The 23,814-nt window shown below is 37.5% G+C and overlaps 1 protein-coding gene across 6 annotated transcripts in view; it reads right to left on the minus strand.

Annotated features, from left to right (window-relative positions):
- Positions 1–134: 134 nt before the first annotated feature.
- Positions 135–23,814, minus strand: part of tnca (tenascin Ca) — a 39,833-nt gene continuing 16,153 nt past the window's right edge. For 3 of the 6 annotated variants that reach the window (XM_081714084.1, XM_027007960.3, XM_081714077.1), the window contains 23 exons: positions 21,907–22,176; positions 20,866–21,051; positions 20,610–20,699; positions 20,214–20,477; positions 19,482–19,874; positions 15,629–16,036; positions 13,790–14,068; positions 10,865–11,137; positions 10,399–10,671; positions 9,896–10,168; positions 8,641–8,919; positions 7,048–7,317; positions 6,230–6,352; positions 5,718–5,864; positions 5,429–5,548; positions 5,145–5,288; positions 4,566–4,696; positions 3,466–3,610; positions 2,861–3,012; positions 2,597–2,693; positions 2,126–2,287; positions 1,505–1,668; positions 135–1,364 (listed from right to left, as the gene is read on the minus strand). In XM_081714084.1, coding sequence (XP_081570210.1) covers positions 1,266–1,364; positions 1,505–1,668; positions 2,126–2,287; positions 2,597–2,693; positions 2,861–3,012; positions 3,466–3,610; positions 4,566–4,696; positions 5,145–5,288; positions 5,429–5,548; positions 5,718–5,864; positions 6,230–6,352; positions 7,048–7,317; positions 8,641–8,919; positions 9,896–10,168; positions 10,399–10,671; positions 10,865–11,137; positions 13,790–14,068; positions 15,629–16,036; positions 19,482–19,874; positions 20,214–20,477; positions 20,610–20,699; positions 20,866–21,051; positions 21,907–22,176 — 4,742 coding nt within the window. In that variant the 3' untranslated portion in view covers positions 135–1,265. The remainder of the gene's footprint in view (positions 1,365–1,504; positions 1,669–2,125; positions 2,288–2,596; positions 2,694–2,860; positions 3,013–3,465; positions 3,611–4,565; positions 4,697–5,144; positions 5,289–5,428; positions 5,549–5,717; positions 5,865–6,229; positions 6,353–7,047; positions 7,318–8,640; positions 8,920–9,895; positions 10,169–10,398; positions 10,672–10,864; positions 11,138–13,789; positions 14,069–15,628; positions 16,037–19,481; positions 19,875–20,213; positions 20,478–20,609; positions 20,700–20,865; positions 21,052–21,906; positions 22,177–23,814) is intronic. The other 3 variants (XM_081714092.1, XM_081714088.1, XM_027007958.3) reach the window with 3 other exon arrangements.

Here is a 23,814-nt window from a genome sequence, read left to right on the forward strand (position 1 = left end):
CACCTAACATACTGTCAGTCAATTTGAGACTTACCATTTTGAATTTCCTTATGCATTAAAGTGCTGTTTAGACAAATGTAAGGTGCTAAACAGGATGCCCACAAATGACACCTCAAATGATACACACTGTGCAATAGTACAGAAATTGAAATTTAATGGTGTTACAGACAGTTTATGTAGTCTGCCCAAATTGCTCATACATATGAATGAGTCTCCAGTAGGTTCTGACAATTAATTTACTGACATTGCAAAGGGGATGAACATCTAAAATCAGACTTTTATATTTATATACACAAGATCATTGGATACAAGTACTTAATACTGTGGATCATGAGACAAATATGACAGTGTGCCAAATTTATTTACTCACTCAAACTTTTATTTTACTTTCATGCTTTTGCAAGGGCATCTGGATTATTTTCTTTTTTTAATGGATCCTGATTTTTCACTGATTTTTGATTTCATCATTATTTCAATAGAAGCTTTGATTATTATGTAAAGATGTTAGATTCAAAGAGTTGTAGTTAATACCATGGCCTCAATCTTTTATAAACTAAACAAATACATTGTTTTACATGTTCAGTCTTTCAAATTTCAAAAGTCATAAAACATTTAAGAAATATAAGAGGATACCATACATTTCGTTCTATTCAAAGGAATTATAGGACCTCTTTTTAAATTTTCAAAACAGTAATAAAAAAGCAGTACAGATTTCTGATTTCATTGGACCATGTCATTATAATAGAAAAATTACAAACATTTTTATTATTTAATTCAAAAACAGAGTGGTGATAGTGATAGATATTTTTCTTTTGTGCTGGATGCATGGTGGGCATGCAATAAAAAAAATTAAAACATGGATCCTCAAGGCTCCAGATTTTATGTATTACTAGTATTGACAACATTTTCATCAGTCAATTATGTTTCTTTGATTTAATAGCAAAACAATCACAAAAATAACATTGTCTTTGTAATAGTATAGAAGACATTTGTAACAAGAAAAACAAAACAAATTCTTGAATATTCATTTGTAAAATAAAACTGCAAATAAAAGAATCTGCTAGGCCAAGATAAGTTTTATTTCAAATAATTTTGACAGACAAAGCCATATAAGAAGTTAAAGGGCAGCACTCCTATAGAGCTAGAATGATCTAGAATAATCTGTGTTGGCCAAATACTTTTTATAGTATTGGTATTAATTATATCTGTTTAAATATGGTCTGACTTTCATGACACCCGACTTTCATGACAAAGTATGACAATTTTCATCTATCTTCCAAGTTTCTAAAGTTGACTGGTCGAATCTTCATTTCAACAAACGGAATTGAATGTTCATGGCCTTTCCAGTGGAACCAGTTTATGCCCTGTATAATTTAAAACAGACAAAATTAAACATTTTCAACAAACCAAACCAACACTGCTTTTCTGCAACATTTTATCTAATAGAAAACTATTTTGCCAAGAGAACAGAATAATATGTAATATGCAATGAACAAGTTCCCACCTTGCTGTGGCTGTTATCTCCATATCGTCCCATAAGGTTCACATGATGGCAGTTTTTGTACCAGAATGCACCCTTATAGGATAGAGCGCAGTTTGTAATGGCAAGGTCATTGTCATTGTCATAGGTGGAGAAAGGTCTATTCTGATGATATATCAAAGAGTCACCTTGGAAAAGAGTGAATGGGGGAAAAGAGGAAATAAATAGTTAAAATGCTTGAATATCAAAAGTGAATATCAAAACCACTTTGTTTGTTGGTTTATGCAATGTTTTTGTATGTTTTTATTGCAAGACTAAAGAGGGAATACTATGGCAAATATAAGAATATTTAGAGGTATTGCTAAATATTTCTGGAATGGAATTATGAAGCCTGGGTAGTCTGAGATTTTCTTTGGTCAGGGTCATCAAGAACTATGGCCATGTTTGTTAAATGTGGTTTAATATAAGCTTTCAATATTCATACCCTTTAAGGGTAGCCTTTATGTCCACTGTGGACATTTTATTGATGTCTCTCAGAATGTTTTAATTTAATCTAAATATTAAATATTAGAATAAATTATAATAAATAGAATAAATTATTATTATTATTGTGTTTTTGCAAGCATACATTTTTTTATGTTTTACCTGCAGTGCCACTGTAGGCACCAGTCTGCAGTTTGTATCGACTGCGAGGTTCCCCAACATATAATCTGTCATACTGAGCATAGGCTGACTCCTGGCCATCCCTCAGGTCCACTCGGAGCTCATACTGGCTGGATGCTGTGATTGTGTGAAGGTTGCTAAGACCTAGCAGAGGCAAATGGATGAGTGACTTTCTGAGTGAATCTTTTTATTAACAAGCTATAACAAATGCCGCAAAGCTTTCATTGTTTATGTGTTTAATCCCAATATTTTTCTGTTCTTTTTTAAATACAGGGAAACATGAAAATAATTCACTGTGGTAATTATTAAAATTATTGACTGTAATCAACCATATGTTACAAATGGTGTTAAAAGAGATTAGGTTGAAAATTGGAAAAAAATCTAGTTCAACGTAAGAGTTATCTTGAGACTGTAACATTTTGAAAGACTTCTCTTTAATAATATGAACTTTACCTAGCCAGAACTCATTATTCACATCACCAAATCCACTGGTGTAATTCTTCCAGTTCCTGTAGAAATCAAGATTTCCATTCTGACGCCTCAAGACTACCTACCGGTGTTCAAGTAGGACATAAATAAAATGTTATCAAAATCTTATCAAAATAATTTGCACATTTTATTTTAGTTAAATTAGACTTATTTCATGCATAAATGACTCAGCCAGTGAACATTACATAAACATTTCCTCTTTTAGACCATCCACCATAACAGACTCACCAGCCAGCCACCTCCATCAGTGGTCATGTCACAGTACACCAGCACTGGTAGTTTATCATATCCACCAGGGTAAATGGTGTATAGTCCTGAGGTAGTCTCTCCATTTAGTAGCGTTTGTGAGCAGTCCTTGGGATTCTTGTAGAGCAGTCCAACTATTGACATAATTTGGGGTAAAAGTGTATAGCATTTTTTCAGAATCCATTCTTGAATTCCATGTACCCACATACTACCAAGAATACACACTTGCATACTCTCATGAGCAAGTAGAATAAGGATACATGCTAAGGCAACTGCAAGTATGCATTCATATTAGACTGCAAGTATGCAATTTGATCAATGGCTTATAATCATTTGTGTGATGGTGCCCACATACCCCCCCACCCCCCAGTAACCTCCATCAGATGGCAGGTGGCTTTGCCCATGTTTATGTTCGGTCTTTTGTTACACTTCTCTGTTTTGGTTTGCTGCCACACCCCATTCAGATGGTACATGCTCACCTCATTCACCACACCACCTGTGTTCCATTATGTCATTATGTTTGATAGGTAGGATATATAAGTTTAGGTCCACGCAATGATTGTACAAGAAGTGATGCATGAACTCACCAGTGGTAAATTTTGTGCTGACTATCTGGCTCTGGTGCAGATTGCTATCAGGTCCAAAAACAGCATTTAGCTTGACAGTATACTGAGTGGATTCATTTAGCTTCAGCAGCCTGTGTGAAGTCGCTGAAGGGTCCAGAATCAGTTCCTGATTTGATAGACACAATTTCCCAAAGCTTCAAATCATACAGCAGTTTTGTAGTCTTTTCATATTGTATTTTCTTGGATCTACTGGTACTATACAGGCATAATTAAATACAGTACACACTGACAGCATTGGTTTAAACTGAGTGACACATCTCTATGTTTTTAAATGCTTGAAAATATTGAAACTCCACATTAAATATTATGTTTGTGTTGATATATATATATATAATTTATTTATTTTCCTTACACCTTTAGTTATTCAGCCAATTCCCACCCAACTAGCTAGTTCTACCCTATTAGACATCAAATGCCAAATGAGGTGCAGTGATCATGTGCTTCCTCTGAGACATGTGAAGCTAAGCACCACATCTTTTTGAGCTACTGCTCTTGGGCAGTTCAACTTGGAGGAAAGCACTAATTCCTCACATCAGCAAACATGAGCAAACAGACATCCACAAATGGCTATTGATTGACAGGGTACAGAGTAATGCATCACTCCCACCCCAATAGCAGTGCTTATTTTACTGTAATTTGTTCAGCTGGGGGTCTTGGTCCCCGATGATGAATGGCTATGGAATCATCATGGCTTGAACCAGAAAACCCATGATGACAGGGTGAGCACTTATGATTATATTAATAAATAAAAGTATGCGTAACAAGTTAAAAACAGCTCTTAAGTGGTCAGTGCTCTTAAACAACTTACTAAAATGCAGGCAGCAGAAATTTCATGTATTAATCTCTGCTAATAAAATTTAGCCTTTCGAAAGACTAAGGTGATGCCCACTGACATGTAAAAAGTGAAATGACAAATTTATTTACTTATAGCAGAGGGAATGGCAGAAATATTATGTCATATCTTTTCTGGCATTCACGCACAAATTAGCCCAAACTAAAATATACCGTAATACATACTATAAAATGTTAGATACTTGGCTAAGACAGCAAAAGCCATTTACCCTGATAATGCCATCAGATGATTCAAAGGATAGCACATAGCTTTCGATGGGTGTGCGAGGTGGTTTCCAGGTGAGAACAGCACTATCAGTTTGAATATTACTGGCCACAAGATCCCAGGGAGCATCCACATCTATAGAATACAGATATTCATTGATTTGTGAGTGCTTGTGTCAGATTGAATAAATAATTGATTAAGTATGGTGCCTGCTCATCTGGCATGCAACACATTGAGGACAGCATGCCTAAATTACTCACACCATGGAATCTGGGTGCAACAGTGAAATTGCTATACATTATGCCAAAACAGTCACTTTTCATCCACAGTTGAAAACTGATAATTTCATAGGATATTCATAGCCTAGCATTTATAATGATAATACATTTGAACGAATGTTTAATCTCATTACTTTTATGAAATTATTTAGAATTAAAATCTGATAAAATATGATAAAATATAATATTTTCATATAACTTATTATCTCAATTTACTTAGAGCCTCCTGTATTTTCCTACAATATTGCAGTGAGTTGTAATACACTAGTAGTGGATGGACAGTATGGACAGTGTGCTTGACTTACCTGTAGTAAAGTTAGTGTTGGCAGGGGCACTTTTCTGGCTATCTGTTGTGGCATATATGCTTACTGTGTATTGAGTGGCTGGATGCAAAGAATTAATCTCAAACTCTACAGTGTTGCCAGATACCCATTTCATCACTGGTTCCACTATAAAGAAAACATATTTTCTTAACAATGATTTGAGAAAGCTTAAAAAAGTGTGGTGTATTGGACAAAACATATTTAGAACTCTATAAGGTACTCAGAAGAGATCAGTGAGGATATTAAATATGAAGGACAGACTTTACCTGTGTCTGCAAGGTATGTAATTACATATCCGTCCACTTTGGCAACAGGTGGTTGCCACTGCAGCAGAGCTTCTATATCTGTAATACTGACAGCTGTCAGATTCTGTGGCATGTCCACATCTAAAAATATAGACCAAACAAAATATGTGAAAAGCACAAATTAATGATTTATGTAGTATGTAGAGTACTCATACCTCTGATGTTCTAGTTCTTGGTTTTACAAAAACAGACAAAAAGCATAGGTGTTATCTAAATGTATATATGTATTACAATCAGTTGCAGAACCTACTTGTAGTGAGAATGTCTGACACTGGGTCACTCTCTTCCAGGCCCTTCATTGCAATGGCTGTTACTTGATATGTCTCACCAGGGATCAGGTTTGTAAGCTGAGTCTGTGACTGTGAACCATCCACTTCTGTCACTATTGCAGGGTCCCCTGTAGCAAAGCATTGTATAAAAGTTAAACACTAGACTCAATCATACAACTTTTATTTTTATACCTTGTCAAAACATGAGCCCATGAATATGTGACATGCCTTTTTACATACAGTGTTTAATGTTCATTTTCTAAAGAACATTCTAGATTTAACATTCATTTTCTAAGCCTAACCATAACAAAGTCCTAACTTTAAACTCACTAACATGTAGCATGTGAAACATGAAATATGTACCTTTTTCTGGTATTAAAACCTCTATTTTCTTCTGATTGTCCAGGATAATCGCATACATGTGTGCATGCAAAGCATACCAAGTACACACAGTCTGTAATACTAGGGTTATAGACTAGGCAAGAGCACTTACCTCCTTGTAGTGGTACATAAGTGATGCGGAAAGTATCAGTCATCTCACGAGGCATATTCCAGTGAACAATGGCAGAGGTGTCTGTGACCTCAGAGAAGTGAATGCCCTGTGGAGCCCCAAGGCCTGGTACAAAGGAACAGTTTTGTTAGGAATAGTGAGAACAACAAAGAGGAATAGGTAAATCCACATTGAAGCCATGTGCATGGACGTAGATTGAATGAAATCGTAATTTCCAGGGGAAAAAGTCAAACCTGCACCATAGAAAAGAAAACCTAGAAAGAACAATCATTAGGCACAAAATAACTTTATGAAGAAAGCCAGTGGAGAGTTTGAATCTACCATGACAGACATGGTCATGCAAGTCTATTTGTGGCATTAAAGAAAACAACCTGCAATACTATAACTAAAAGTGTTTTGAAAGTTAGTGTATAGATAGACTTATGAACAACCATTAGTTTGCATGCTGAAAAAAGGCTCAAAAAGGATCCTTATATGCTTTTTTATGGTTTAGTAGTCAAAGGGATACAAATAAAGCTATCCCTGTTTTCATCAACATTCTCCAACATAGACAATTCCTTGATGAGCATACTAGCATGCAATGTTAAACCCCAGGCTGAAATGCAATTTAAGAGATACATTTCCAGTCATCAAAGTAAGTATCAACTTTCACATCCACAAACCTGTTTAGGACAAAAATAAAGCATACTGCTTAGAAACATTCCAGACAAAATGCTCTGTTCAAATCCAGAAAGGGTGCAGATGATAAGTACATTCTAGTTTTGAATGGACTTACAGCAGAGGATAATTTAAAAGAATACCTGTTCTGGCCACAGCTGTAAGGGGCTGAGAGCGATGTTCCAAAGTGACACCATATATCTCAATTTCATACTCAGTCCCCCCAGTAAGCTTTGTTAGAACTTTGGTTCTCTCATCCCCAGGGACATTGAACTCTTGTGGATGGATGAGCTTTTTGGAATCCCTAACTTTAATCACAAATCGATCAAAGATGTCTTCTGCTGTCCAGGCCAGACGGAAGCTCTCCGGAGTGACATCCGACACGAAAAGGTGCTCAATCTCAGGTTCAGCTTCTGGTTTGACAAGGGAAAATGTATCTTTTTTCTTTCCCTCTTAATTCACATCTCATGGCCTTTTCTTCAGTTGACCATGTCTTAAAATGTAAGCACCACTGCCCATGTTGTCAACTCACAAAGGAGCAACTTGGCATTCCTTCATTTGGAGATACATGCAATCATTAGTTTTCAAAATTTGTCCATAGATACATAAAATGAATCTGTGTGTCTGTGCAAAGTGTGTCCGAAATTGAAAGAACTCAGACCATGACATTTACTGATGCATTTTCTAGGGGTTAGTGTGTATTTTAGGTTTCACAGATTCATAGTCTCCTAATTTATCATCCACTGAACCTAACAGAGTATGTGATAAAATATACTAGAGTAGTATAATATGATAGACATAATATCATATAATATTATAGATATAATAGAGCATGTGTTTTCAGACCCTGATATCATGTGAATCTGAAAGCTTCTTTGAAGTCACTGATTTTCACTGTTTTCTAGAATCTCATTCTAGGAAATTTTTTAAGATGCCTGATTTGTTGCAGACAATGGTCTTTTTTACCTTAACACCTATTTGATCTGGATTAGTGTTGCCCTTTGGGATGGATTATAATTAAAGTAATTACTAAAAAGAAGTGTGTTTTGATTTGATTCCTTCTGTTTTACCCAACTGAGATGACTCAGTAAAAGCAGTCCTTTATAAATTTACAACCATACAACAAGGATCAACTGCCACCAAAATGTAATGCGCTTATGCAGAGACCCTATTTTATCCTGTACCTTTAATTTTATTTGTCAGAAATGCTGCAGTGAATAAAACTTGATGAATTATTAATTTTTAAATTCATTTTGTATTTTATCTATTTCTGTGTGGTTTTTCTCTAAAACATTTTGTTCTCAAGAACCATATGGATATTGGTTCTTATTAAGAATATCATTACAGAATACCATTAGTAATTCAGAAATAAATTTCCCATAACTTCCTTAGTTAAGATAAAATGTTAGTCATCTTAATATTTTATGTTTTCTTTATAAATAGCTTTTGATATGGTATGCAAATGTAGCAAATACAAATGTTAGCATTCAAGCAAACTGGGGAGCCCACATAAATATGCAGAGCTGCCCACAAGGGTAGGTAGGATGAGTTCTAAATTGTTTTGCATTGAGGACTATTACGAGCCGTGTAAACCATTAACACAGAAAATGATTTCTAAGCACTGTCTCTTAACCAATGGCTCTGCTTTAAAAGACCTAGATTTATTTGTCAGAAACCTTTGAGTAAAAAGCCCCTGCATCCCCTCCAGAGCAAATAAGTAAAGCAGAGATTAGTACCTGTCACAGCTTCTGTGGTCACTGACCGGGATTGCAGCCCTGACTGCGAAACCCCAGTCAGATTGATCTCATAGCCAATGCCAGTAATCAAGCCCCAGATTTCCAGTGAGTTCTGGTTGCCTGGGATCAGGAACTCCTGTGGTTCCAGCAGTTGACCAAAATCTGACACCTTTAGTTGAAAATGGCTGAAACCCTCACTTGATTGTGCTGTCCAGGACACTCGGAAACCAAATGGAGTAATATCTGAAACTGTGACGTTTTCCACTTTGGGCAACGAGGCTGAGGTGATTCAAAACAGTTTCATTTGGTTTCCAAATATGAAAAAGTATCAGAGTGGAAGGAAAAGTAGTCAGATGCAATGTTGATTCTGTAATTACTGAAAAGTTTAAAATAGTTTGTCCTATAAATCATGACACTGCACTAAATACATTGTATTATTATATTATATTATAATAATATTAACTATATTTTACAAGAAGTAATACATAATACATGTATAATACTTTAACTCCTGCTCTACATTTCTAGTACATTAACAACATAGTGCAGATGAGTGTGTCAGTTTAAAAACTTACTGTACTATTTTATCACAAAAATCATACCAGTGCCTTAACTGTAGCTGAAAAGATGTTCTGTGTTATGTATTATGGCATCAAGAAAAGAAATATAGAAAGTTTTATAGAAAGTTTTAGCCCAGCAAGAAGCTGCAAAGGAGCAGTAGGATTTTCCAGTGCTAATGTTAAGGGCAGGATTGTGCTATAGCTTGATAAATACTAAATAAATATTGGATAACAGCAATGTAGCTATCCTATCTTGCAATCAGCCTTTCAGATTGCTGTGGTGAATGCCTCGGGTTTTTTTTTTAAAAAAGATTTTTTTTTTCATTCAATTTTTTCCCATGTCCATTCACTTTAATTTTCTGTGCTGAAATGTAACTTTACTCTTTTCACTTAATTACAACTTTAAATAAATGTAACTTAATTTCTTTCCCCTAATTTCAATATAGCATAGATTCTGGAGTGCTTCTTTTAGGTTATTTAATTAAGCTACTTAAAATACCTGATGCAGTGTTAAGATAACATGCACGTAAAAAAAAGAAAAGGAAAATTTACTTTTTCACCAAAGGCTGAGCATAATTATTTAATTAGTTACAAATGTAAATAAGTTTGAAAAAAACAAACAAACAAAAAAAACACTGTTGATAAAGACTATATTATTACTTGTGAAAGCATGATCAAGTAATAAAAAGCTGTACCTGTAGTGGTATGAAGGGAAACTGTAGGGGTTCTGCCACCATGAGAAATGCCATAAAGCAGTACATCATAGACTGTGGAGTCCACAAGACCAGATACAGTAACATTTCTGGCTACACCTGAAGGTTTCAACTCGACTATATCATGCAATTGCTCTTGGTCACTGACACGAATAACAAAGCCATCGAAGTGGCCTTTCATTGTACTCCAGGACAGGGTGAAGTTATTTGGGTATATATCAGACACCATTATAGCGCCCAGCTGGGCCTTGGGTTCTGAATGAAAGAGAAGATGTGGATACTAAGTCAGTATATAAATTGACTGCCATTTTAGGTTTGCATTTAGGTTAACTCATCAGAATTATGACCTTCAATATGAGAAATAACAGCTACATAATTTCTTTATAAAGATGTGTATACTTATTATGGCAACTCTAAATATACCCTTTACTTAGATATTTCTTCATAACATACTACTGTTTAATATAAACCATGCAATGTAGTACCTGTGGTGACCACAGTAGTCAGAGGAGCTGAATTGTGGTTGCCAGAGGTAGCATACAGCTTGATGTGGTATTGTGTGTCTCCTTTAAGCCCACTCAGCACTGTGGAGCGTGCCCCAATGGGCAGAGAACGCCCCATAGCCTGCGAGGGCAAAGCAGACTCTCTCACCTCGACTATAAAGTTATCATACATCTTTTCTCCCATCCGCCAGGAGAGTGACAGTCTGTCTGAGGTAATGTTAGAAACAACTAGCCCAGACAAATCTGGCTCTGCCGCTATAGAGGGAAGAAAAGCCAGCAGTAACATTTCATTGAAACTTTTTTTACACCACTGTGTTTTTCTTTAGTGACCCATGATACCAAAGTTGGTATTGAGATCAACAAAAGTACTTGAGGCTTGCTAGGCCTCCTTAGTTCCAGCACATGTAAATTGGGAAAAATTAGAAGGAAAGAAATGATTTCCAATTACCTGTGGAAGCAAAAGCACTGACGGTGTGTATTCTTGTTCCCTTCACAACTCCACTGAGGTAGGCTATATAGTCAGTGCTTGGCATCAAGCCAGTGATATTATAGGATACTGCATTGCATGATAGGTTATATTCATCTGGCTCTCTCAATGAACTTGAGTCTATTATCTCCAGGATAAAACCATCAAAACTTCCTTTTGTGCCATTCCAGGCAATGGAGAAGCTTTCTGAGGTCACATTAGACACATACAGATTTCCAACCGCTGGCATACTCACTAAAGGAAGAAACAGTTATTGGAATTATAGGTTCAAAAGCTAAATGACATACATATTTGAAAATATTTACATAATATTATATGAACAGCTTAAAATAGTTCTCCGTTTGGGGCTTAAGTATATATATTGACTCTTCCACAGATGGAATATCATAAAAGGAAAGGGCTGGTGGACAGAAAACAAACAAACAAACAAACAAAAAGCCATACTAGCAAAGCAAACTCATGTATTGTAAATGAGTAGTCCTAAAGGTGATATTTCATCTTTTCAAAAAATTCATTCATCATTGCATGTGAGCCCTTGCTGACTGGAAGATTTCCTGATATTTTATGCATGTAAGCATTCTAGAACATTTCTAAGACATTTCTGCTAAAACCACACAAACAGTTCAGAGAATCTGTCTCATTGTGTTTCAGTCCATTTTACAATAAACAGCAAGAAAACCCACTGAAAGAGTGAAAGAAATGCATCTCACTGCTAAGTAAAACTGGAATAGCTTACTGTTTTGCTTTACAATGACATTTATCTAAGAGAAGGTAAAATATTTATATACTTATATTGGTTATAAATTAAATATTTATATTAACTACCATTTACAGTATCTTGTAAAGGTATTTATACTAAAAACAGGGCTGTGCATGTTAGCATATCTCTGTTTTACATTGTAGTGTAAAGGCAGGAAAGGATGTCAGTAGTAAAACAGCCCAAATAAAATAAGCATTGAATTATGATTTAATCTAAAACATTCGTGCCATGGAGGCATAGAGCAGGTGAGTAGAGCATTTTGCTAGTAGAAATGATAAAGAGTACAAACAAAACATGGTTAAAGATACTAAATAATTAAATAACTTAAAATAAATAATAAAACCAACAGCAATTCAACATTCCTTATTGTCAGACTGCCACTACGCACTGGCTAGAAGAGGTGGCTCACAACACAAGTTAGCAGCCACCAGAGGGAGGCCACAAACCACCCTGACAGCCTTGCCCCTTCACACTAGCTAATCACCATTAAACATCACCTGTTTCTCATCAGACAATGATTAGCTTCTGTCTAGCCTAGTCTATAATTAGGTCCCATTGTATGATTTGTTATTATTTTCATGTATGGATGTGGATGACCTAGTCCTATTTCTGCAGGACACAAATCAATCCTCTGATGCACACACTGAGGCTAGGTCTTCTGGGATAGTACAATGAAATTTCTTTTTCATACCATCTAAAGGAGACCATTCGTTTGCTCTTTAGGGATATAGACTACAAATCTAGAAATCTCGGAAGTTCTGCAAAACTGCTTTGTGACACTAACTACATCTCATATACAGCTCTTATAAATGTCTTAATGCAGTCCAGTCAGTTTCCTAGCCTGACTAAGAGGTAAGTAGAACTGTTGAGTTTGAAAAAATGCAGCGCTTCAGGCCCTACTTTTACAAAGCAAAAATACATTTACAGCTTTTACAACAGTTTCAATGTAAATACGCATAAATAATCCTGTGATTATGCACAGATGGAAATAATGGGTTACCCTAACTGTCCCTGTCTGGTACTCACAGCAGCAGATGAGACACCCATTAACTGACTGACTCTGAGGACAATCTGACCATGTCCTGTTTCACTCTTCACTATGAATCTGCAGCCAACCTGTTTTTCCCTTCACTCAGGAGCATTTTTTTGTGTGTGATTTTGAGTGTTTCTGGAATACTATCCTAGAAGTAGTGTTACTCTCTGTATTGTACCTGAACCTGCATGTTTCTGTTATAGAGAACATTTTAAGGTTATTACCAAATCAAGTACGCTCATGATGGTTCACACTATTGTGTCATAGTTTCCATGTCTACCTCGCCTGGTCAGTCGTTCCTGATCTACTGCAGCACATGAACCATGCCCATCTTAACCCCAATAAGATTCTGCTCCAGTGCTTGACTGGCTTACATGGTATGCTCCATACTCAGCTCTTGATGACAGTTCACAATAAGTACATTGTTGAGTGTGGTGTGGTGTCTTGGACAGTGAAATCCTGTATCCTATGCTTAAGAGGGACTTTCATCAACACTTGCCAGCTCATCTTGCTCCTGAGCCTGGGGCCAGCCTCATGAAATGCAGTATCCAGCAGTTGGAGCACAGTGTCCTCTTACTCTGCATGGGCTTATGAGTGTTCATCATTGCTCAAGTTTTTAGTATAGACTTTTACTGTCGGTGGCCTGGAAAAGATTATTATGGAAAACTGGCAGTTGTATGACAATAAGGATAGCCGATGAGTGAATAAAATAAGTTAGAAAGGAAGTAAAAACTAGCAGATAAAACATAATGCAGCATATCAAGTATATCAACTCACAATGCAGGACATATGAGGAGAGGATGAGAGCCATGTAACATGGGCTATGGAATGAGAGTACTGGATGTAATGAGAGAGTGGTATAGTGGTTATGGTAAGATGGAAAAAAAGTATGAATTAACTTATTAAACAAGTTGATGAAAAGACAGGAATGCATTTAAAATTTGCTCTGTTAAAAGATGTCTGTTCTGTCAACAATCAAGAAACTGTTAGTGCTCATTTTAGTCCATGTTGAAAAAAACAAAAAAAACAAACAGTGACACAAATGAACCAAACAGATGAAAAATGACACTCATATTAAATGAGATGCGAGTACCTGTGATAGCTTCAGTGTGGAGAGGTTCAAAAAGGTACCCCTGATATACTCCATACAAAGCAATTGTGTATGAGGTGTTGGGGCTAAGGCCAGTAATGCGCAGACTCTGAGAATCTCCAGACAATGAGAAGTTCTGCCTTTTTTGGCCACCCTCTGATTCTGCCACCTCAATCACAAAGTTTTCAAAGGCAGAACCCTTTTCAGTGCTCCAGGATACATTGAAACTGCCCCATGACACATCAGACACAGTGACACTTTCAATCAAGGGCTTCTTTTGCTCTGATGAACAAAAAGACCAAACTGGAGTTAAACCTTATATGTACTACATTGCTTATCAATATTAAAACGTAATAAACTGAATCTGTATATTCAGTAATAATACTTTTCTGTAAAGTAGCTGATGAATGAGATGGAATGACTGAGGGATGTGGAAAAATGCTCAGAATAGGCAGTATTGCCTATTGTAGATGCGATTACCTGACACCTGAATAATAGGAATACTACAAATATGCAAAATACATGTAGCATGCATCTTTTCCTATTTTACATAGATTAGGTTAGAACTGATTAGTATAGGTTGCAAATATATGCCTTTCTACTGTTGTCTTCAAGAAAGACTTCAAAATGGCAAAATGGTGGGTCTACAACCACCAGTGCACCAGAGACCTTATTTATTTTTAGTTTTTAATCCATTTTGTTATTCTTTTTTTTTTAAAAAAAGGGACATTTATCTTATTAGGTATTTGATTATTTTGTGGGGGTATTTAAAGCTTGAGGCACTGCCTTGTATTATATATAAAAAGTTATTATTGTTTTTTGTACAGGTGATGATTGTATTTTGTATATACGATGGGTCCTTTTATAAATTTGGCCCATTTTATATTTAAGGGTTATCGTTATGGTTGAACCACTTTAGATGAGACCAATTCCAGACCAAGCCTTGACCAATCGAATATGATTCAAGACCAAGACTAGTGGTGGTCAAGTCTGAGATGACAACTTTTACACATCTGCTCAAGTTGTTCATGAGTTTGCAGAGATAAAATACAGCAGCCTGTGGGGCCTAGTTGGTGTCAGTACTAATTGGTACTGTAGGGGAACAGTGATTTGCTAGTTGGGTGAAAAAGTAACAAAAAGTAACAAAGTAATCAGATTGTTGCTGTAATATAGTAATCCTTTGGATTAGATACATTTAACTAAGCAATATGTAATATGTAACAGAATGCAATTTATTTTTTGGGGGGGCTATATTTTGACTCATTTTGGCTACTACTTTGTAAGTATTCTAGGTCCTCCTTCTAGTAGATCATCTTCCCTCACAGCAATACTATTGGATATGCACTACTTTTCTAGTTATATCAGTTTATATACTTGAAAATCTATTTTATTTACCTAATGCCAGTTTACAGTTGAAAGTAAAAGTAATCTTATCTAAAACTGAATATATGTAAAAACCTATAACTGTGTCTATAGTCAACATAGGTTTGCTATATTTGCATTTTTATCACATGATTATCCTTTTCAGTATTTTCTGCAGTTTCATAACTGTTGGGTTAATAAAGGCTGCCTTATTTTGAAGGATTTTGAATATTATCACTTCATTCAAGGATGGACCTGGGGGTCTTTTTCATAGAAATATATTTCCATACCTTCAATCATCCACAAATATTTGTGCTTTTGAAACATTTGAAAAATATGGTGCTATAGCCTTTTTTTGTGTAACTACTGCTGATTCGTAATTGTTAGTATGGATTATGAGAGAATGTTATCATGAATATACTTTGTAGGATGCGCTACAAGTGCCAGTGATGGATCAGAGAACAAGGCAATTCCATGTACCTGTCTTGGCATGAGCATTGACTAGTTGAATCTTCTTTCCTTCCCAAAGACCATAGAAATTAATATTGTACAGCATTCCAGGGACCAAGTGAAGTATTTGGACATCCCTGGCTCCACCAGATATGTTTGTTACATTAACTTTTGACATATCTGACACTGATACCAGCTCAACCAGGAAGCTATCAAAGGCCTCTTCTGGCTCTGACCAAGACAGCTTCAGACTTGTTTGGGTTACATCAGAAACCTTTAAATTAGGTAGAGTTGAACCTTCAGGTTTTACAACTGAGCCTATAACATTTGCCTCTTCAGTTACCGGAGTATAGACAGGATCTGTTTGAGAAGTTGGCTGCTTTGTTGGGGAACTTATGAGGTTCAAAGCAACAACATCTGGAGAGGTAGACTGTGGTGCTAAACAAAAAACATATTCAAAAAATGTTAGAGCACATAGTAAATAGACATTTCAGCTTGTATGCAAAATATGACAGATCTATTAATTGGAATATGAATAGTGAAACCTAAGTATAATATATTTTTACATTTATTTTGGGCTTGTCTTGCTGACATTTTCAACACTTATTATACCTATAAATAAACCTGTATATTTTAGAAAGCCAATAATGAAGAGGTTCCACAAGACTGCATTGCTTCTCCTTGTGAAACAGAACTCGATTATGATATTTTGGCTGTTTTTTGTTTGTTTGTTTGTTTGTAAGCAGCTAGGGTTATGTAAAATGTCACCCTTGTTTAAAAAAAAATGTTTTCCCAGTTGGAGCAGTGTTGTTTCAGTCATGCACATCTAGGCAGAAGAAAATACACCTACCCAAGTGCTGATGTGACATGCTTTTGATTGTGAGACTGCTGGGAGTTAAAAACGCAAGTAATTATACGATTCGCTAATATAAAAATGTGCCTCATTACTTAAATGTTATGTGGAGCTGGAAGGTGGTAAGCTTTTGTAGAAAAGCTAATATAGGAGCACTGTACATGATTATTAAAATTTTTTACCTCATTGTAAAGACTGGGTGAAATGAATGTCAGTAAATTACTTCTTTTTATGGTTCTTCATCTGTCTGCTGCAGTATAGGCTTACGTTTATTGAGCCATCTTAATCAATTAATAAAATTTAAAAAGGCTATTTTTATACAAAGAATAATGTGAATTATAACAAGAACTATATTATTTTTGTACTTCTTATAAGAATATGCCTTTTAATAGTGCCAGTATCTGCTAGGTGCAAATGCTGTTGTGTATTCAACCGATACCAATGTAAGCCAGTAAGTATTAGCATACTTTTAAGAGATACATTTAGAGATAGATGTTCCTAGATATTTTCCACAGCAAAAGATTCCTGGGGCATGTGATTGTTTGGGATTCTGAGGTCTGAGAATACTCAGGCATTAATGGACAAATATGACAGGCCATTAATCATTGAAGTTTCCAAGTACTCAGCCAGAAGGGGAAGAAGAAAATGCACTTCAGACTGATAAAGCCAAGCTATGATAACGTTACAGCACATGCAATAGGGAATTGGCTATAGAGTAATTGTAGTGTTCTTAATTTATCATTGACAGTTATGCAGGGTTTTTAACTACTCTTAAATTGTAATACAGATTATGCAAAGTATCCTAAATATGATTCTGACCGTAAATGACACTAAATATCTTACTTTACAAGTATGAATAATGTTAAAATAGATTCATCAGCACAATTTCACATTAATAGCTTTATAGTTGCGAGACTGGTATAATTTCTTCCTGACTGTCATTTGCATAATTCTTGTACTCATCTGTAAGATATGCTGCAGTAGAGGTCGACTGCAAATTCACATGTGATGTGTATTATTGTCATGGTATGCCCCCCCCCGAAAAAATGTCTCCTTGTGTGTGTGTGTGTGTGTGTGTGTGTGGTGTGTGTGTTTGTCAATGTGGCCATGCCCTCCTTGTGTCTCACACCTGCTCCTTATTGTGTCGTTATCATATGTGTAAAGGTCTGTCATTTACGTGTTTGTGTTGTCATTTTTTGACTCTGTTAGTGTGGGTGTCTGAGTGTTAAGTAAACGTATGTTGGTGTTTCATGCTACTCGTCTCCGCATCCTGCCTAAAACCTCCAATGTTACAGAAAAACTGACCGATGAAGGATGCCTGCGAGGGGAAGCAAGAAAAGGAAGGGGAAGAAAGGAGGTAAACACCCTTCCACAGCCCACGCAGTGAGACCCTCCATCATCCTGGCCTCACTCCACACTTCTACCATGAGGGAGGAGGCCACTGAACAATTTTGGGGGGGGGCCCCCCGAGTATGGTCCGGGGTCAGACTCTGCAGAGTCCTACAGTCCTCAGCCAGACTATGAGGATCGGCACACGGAGGTGGACTCCGCTGGGTCCTATGACCACTACACGGACTTCCACGAGGGTCTCGCAGATTATGGGGAATACGGGGAGTGCAGCAACGTTAGTATGCGCTCGGACTTGGGGCTCGACTATGGGGAGGACCCATCTATGGAGGTGGAGGAAGTCATCTATGGGGATCCCCCCTCAACGGCAGCAATGAGGTCCCGGCATTTCAGATACTGCCCAAGGCTCCGCCTAGGAGGTGGCGCTCGGGAGCAAGCAAACCATCCCGAGCGGCACACAAAGAGGTGACCGCGCTCAAGGACACTCTTCCCACTGGGGCGTACAGCCCTGGAACTCGTGCCCCAGTACCTAAGCCTCGTAGGGGCAAGGGGGAGACGTCACCAGTGCTCACCCCAGAGACAGGCAAAGCAACTTGTGTGCCTCCTGTAATGGGTGTGCGGATGTCACCGCCCACCGAATCGGTGAGAGGCGATCCCCCACAGATGGGTGGGACTCCAGCCCAGGCGACAACTGGGGGACAGGCCAGGGTTCCTGCCGCCCCCCCGTACTCTTCACTAATACTTTGTGTAATTTTGTACCCACCCCTGTCATTGTATCTGTTCCCATCACGTTGTCTGTGCCAGTCGCTTTGTCCCCCCTTGTATCTGTGCTGTTGCCTGTCTTGGTGTCCGTCACTGTGTCTGTCGTTGTCCTGATCCCTCTCCTTCCCCCGCTGTCCTGCTCGCGCTGGCCTGTGTCAGGTCGTTTGGTCCCCTGGCCTCATCGTTTGGCGTTGGTTTCGGGGCCGCATCCCTTGGGGGGGGGGGGGGGGGGGCTGTCACAGTACCCCCCCCCCCCCAAACGTCTCCTCATATGTGTGTGTGTGTGTGTGTGTGTGTGTTTGTCAATGTGGCCACGCCCTCCTTGTGTCTCACACCTACTTCTTATTGTGTCATTATCATATGTATAAAGGTCTGTCATTTATGCGTTTGTGTTGTTGGTTTTTGACTCTGTTAGTGTGGGTGTTTGAGTGTTAAATAAACGTATGTTGGTTTCATGCTACCCGTCTCCGCATCCTGCCTAAAACCACCAATGTTACAGTTATTAAAAGAAATGGTTTCACCTTTAGTGCCAAATTGGATGCCTCCTTAGACAAAGGGTACCCTGGGTAATCTGACAAATCACATGAAACTTGGTCAGCTTGGTGAGCTCCCTGGCATGCATTGCAATGCAAGTCTTGCTCATGGCATCAGCTTTGAAAGATATTTGTTTAATTTCCTAAGCGAAGTAAGATATTGGACAAAATGGGATGAAGCTATTGACAGCAATGATTTTCTGCAATTATGCAATCATGCAATTGTTTGTGCTCCACCCTAACACCCATTTTGTTATGCAGCATCTGTTATTCCACTTTTAGAACTCCTAAACAGTCATACTTCCAGACATATACTGATTTTATGTCAGTGTAATTGGAGGGAATAGACAGGTCTGACAGTCGTGCAATTCAAAAGAAAATTTTGTACCTGTAATTGCCACTGCTTCTAATGGTGAAGATCTCTGGCTATTCGATATTCCATAAAGCCTTATTTGGTACTTTGTGGAAGCATGTAAGTCATGGATTCTACTGCTTGCTGCTTGCCCGTGAAGATGAACCTCATGGTTGAATTTCCCTGAGAAATCTTGGATTTCTACAATGTAACTGTCAAATAAAATGTGGGGCTTTGGCACCCATGAAATATCAAATCCATCTGATGTGATGTTGGACACAGTCAAGGTGCCTGGTAAGTCCTCATGTCCAGTCCCAGTTCTCTGGGACTCAGATATCTCTAGAGATGTAAAGCTAATGAAATTGTCATCTGAATCCTTGGTAGTATTGAGCTCAGGGAATGAGTTGGCTAAATAAAAAGTGAAAGATGCTACAAAAAGACATACACATTAATATGAAAGAATGCTATATTGAACACAGTTTCATTAAATATGGCTGGTTTAATATGTTAATGCTGAAATTCTGGAAATATTCTTTCATCTAGGCTCAGGTTTAATCTGGGTCTGAGCGACCGCCCCATATTGACCAGACATGTCTATATTTCACATGCATATATGTTGTAGCCATATTTTGTTTAGGAAATCAGGTGTTTTGCTGTGTAGTGTGGATCTTTTTTTTTTTTAAATCACACACACTCATTAAAAAAAAAACAACATTCATTAAAAAACAACTTTCTGAAGATATAATGTAATTCACATTCCGTGCTTACCTGTGGATGCAGTAAGGGTAGCGGGGGCACTCTTCCTCTGACCATGTTCTGCCACCAAGGTGATGTTATAGTGCTTCCCAGGCACCAGGTGTTTTTGGGTATAGGTGGTAGCATCAGCAGGAAGACTCAGCTCCTCCCACTGGCCATCAGTGAAAACAAATACCAGCCTGTAGTTTGTGATATTGGCTCTGGGCTTTTTCCAGAGCAAGACCATTGTGGTTTCTGTGACTTCAATTGCCTCCAGATCTCGTGGAGCATCAAGACCTTTTTTGGAGTTTACAAACAGTTACAAACAAAATCATTCAGTTCTAGCATGAAATAACATATGAAATTCTGTCTTAGAAAATAAGCAGGTAATTATAAACAGACATATCCACACATTCATAATGATCTCACCTGTCACTGCACTGGCAGTGGCTGGCTGGCTCTCCTTTTCATTTTTAACTGCTGTAACTCCAATAACATATTCTGTCCCAGGCTTCAGGTCTATAGCATACATCAGCATTTAGTAAAGTCAGCATAATTATTCTCTTTAATAAGTTTTGTTATTCAATGTATTGTTTTCAAGTAAAATACATAGAAAAACTGATAAAAACTGTATACAACTATAGACTATGCACTGGATTTCATCTAACTGAAGCCTGATAGTCACCAGTAAAGGTAGCGTGTGTTGTGTCTCCTAGTCCTTTGGGGACCATATCTTCCCTAAGGGTGTCTCCAGTAACAGGACCGTATTTGACATGATAGCCATCCACAAATGCACGACTATTTTTCCATTTTACAGTGATGCTGTCATCAGTCTGACCCACAATCTGGAGGTCTTGAGGAGCATCCAGGCCTGCAGCAGAATGAGAAGGTTGCATCTGGATTGGAATATGTGCCTAAACATTTTGAAATCCACATTAAAATAATTATTTGCCAGCAGTTGCCTACCTGTAAATTAAAATATTATTTTCAACCTTTATACTGTAGCAAGCAAGGTTTTTGAGCGTGGTATATCACCAGTAGACCTGCTTTCCACCAACAGACTCTGTCTTATATGCTCATTGGTTCTTGGGTTTGATACTGCCAAGCAGTTGCCAGCCTTTCACTTGCCACTGCCCTGTACTAGAAGCATCAGCATTCAAGCTGAGATGTTAGCACACAAAGCAAATGCTTTAAAATAGGCTATTCATTAGTCAAAACGTTTTACCTTAAGTCAGACTGTTCAGTTTGTTAATGATCTGCTGTCATTGGTTGCATATTCTAAACATTAACGAAGGTAACTAGAGATAAGGTAACTAGAGAGTGTTCATGCCTCAAGATTGTGTAGCAAAACTGTCAGAGGAAAGATACATCTAATGTTTTGTGTAAGAGATTAAACAGTATTTACAAAAAAAGGAGGCAAGCAAAATAAATTTCAACAACACTATTTGATCAGCAATCACCCAGCCATCATTGTTTCTTGATGGACGAAAACGACTTCATATGCAGTGAGTAAACCAACCCTAAAAAATGATAGCTGGCAGACTGGCAAATCACCATGGTGTATTGGATATGAACTACTAGAAGTTGGCAACATTTTTTTAAATCATTGGGGGGTTTAGCTCAAATTGAGGTCAAACCTTGAAGTGACTTTCTGAGCCAAACATTATATATATTTAAATACATGTGGCCAAATTATTTTACATCTTCAGTTTTAGAGATATGTTACCTGTGGTGAAGCTCTCATAAATGGGTTCACTAGCGATGTCTCCCTTCTTTGAACTGATAGAGACCTGATAGTCAGTGTCTGGCTCTAGTCCCTCCAGAATATGTTGCATGATTGTGGCATGTACATCCATGTCATGCCAGGCTGATGAGACTTTGGCCGGGCCATAAGATACAATAAATTTGTCCACCTCTGCCACGGGCCTGGACCAAGAGACCATGGCTGATGTGTCTGTCACGTCTCGGACTTCAACCTCATCTGGAGCATCAATTCCTGTAGAAAGCAAAAGCACAACAGAAAGAAAAAAAGATAATAGTGCTTACTTTCAGGTGAATATGAATAATCCTCTTAATTTTGTATACAGTACATACACTGATGAGCCATTTCTGACAACTGCAAAATAAAGACTGAAATCAAAATGTACTTTTTACCTTATGGTCTTTTTTTTTAGCAATGCTCTTCCATTTTTATTCACTGTTATAAAATCAAACTAATATTCTTCATGTATGTATTGATCATCTAATACTGCATAATGGTAAAGAGCATAACCATGGATTCACTATCCTCCAAGATAGTGCAGGTGTTGTGCCAGATTCCGACTCCCAGGCACAATATTATTATTGCTCTTATGACACCTTGCAAAATTCTATTCCCCCTATTATTATCCCTCATGATAAACTTGTAGAAAAATGCTTACTATGGTATAACTGAAACTCCAAGATTACCAAAATACATATGAATAAATCTTTGCAATTCCAGAGATACTAGAGGGAGTATAATGTTGGCAGGTGTCAAAACAGCACTGACAAAATTATACTGCACCTAATATCCCTCCTGATGAACTAAGAGAAAAAACATCTTTCTATGGTATAACCTACACACCATGCTAAGTCACCAGAACACATCAGATTTGAATCAAAACGTTTAGAATCTTTGCAGTTTAGAGATATGAGGCATGGGGTGTAATTTGGGCCAGTGGCAGCTAGTGAAAAATATTCTAAATGTTGGTGACCTAGTCAGTTTTAGCAACCAACTTAACACAAACTATTAGTGCTCTGTGAAATAGCCAGTAATTATTTATTTGACATTAAAAATAAACAGTATCATATGTTAATAAGCATTTGTCTCCATCGAGCAAGTCTGTACGTCCTGCTCCTTGCCCAGCGGAACTTGGGCCATTACAGTAATTTGCATGGGATTAGCTCTACATGGTTAGGTGGAGTAATGTAATTTTACTACAGGACTTCTATAAAAAACGATTTGTACAAGATAAGATTTCTCTGTATAAATGACTGGGATGGGAGTGGCTACTTGACTTTGCACAACCATGACCTCCAAAAAATGTACATAACAAGTGTCTTCTGCTGTTCACAAACCAGTGTGCTTTGGTTTGTCTCGTTGGATTATCATCTGGTTGGTTAAGGTAGGCTCTGAGTTCACTTATTTCTGCCTTAGATTTTGTGAAATTCAAGACTTGTTGTCTAAACCTAGTTGCTTGTTAGCTGTAATTACTCCCTACCATTGTAGTTTCGCTACATAGTTAAATTAGGACGACTCTGCTACAGATGTAATCAATATCTGGAGAAGGTTTGGTGGTGCTCTCAATTGGTTCATCTACATCTCACCTACAGGACTTCACAAACTCACCTAAGTATCTTCTCATATTATCTCAATCTTTTATCTCACACATCCACAAATCAAGCATCTGAAATGTGTTTCACAATTCCTGTCCACATATCCCACAAATCTCCTCGACGCTATCATAGATGTCACAATCTCAGCAACCTCACTTACTCACAATGCTCGGCACCATCACATGGTCGTGGTGGCAGGAGGGCTCTGGAACTGCCAATCTGCTGTCCAGAAGGCTGACTTCATCTTAGCCTTAGCATTAGCATCCCTCCACTTCCT

This window comes from Electrophorus electricus, chromosome 1, assembly GCF_041902795.1.
Source record: "Electrophorus electricus isolate QZ-2024a chromosome 1, ASM4190279v1, whole genome shotgun sequence".
Classification (NCBI taxonomy): Eukaryota; Metazoa; Chordata; class Actinopteri; order Gymnotiformes; family Gymnotidae; genus Electrophorus; species Electrophorus electricus.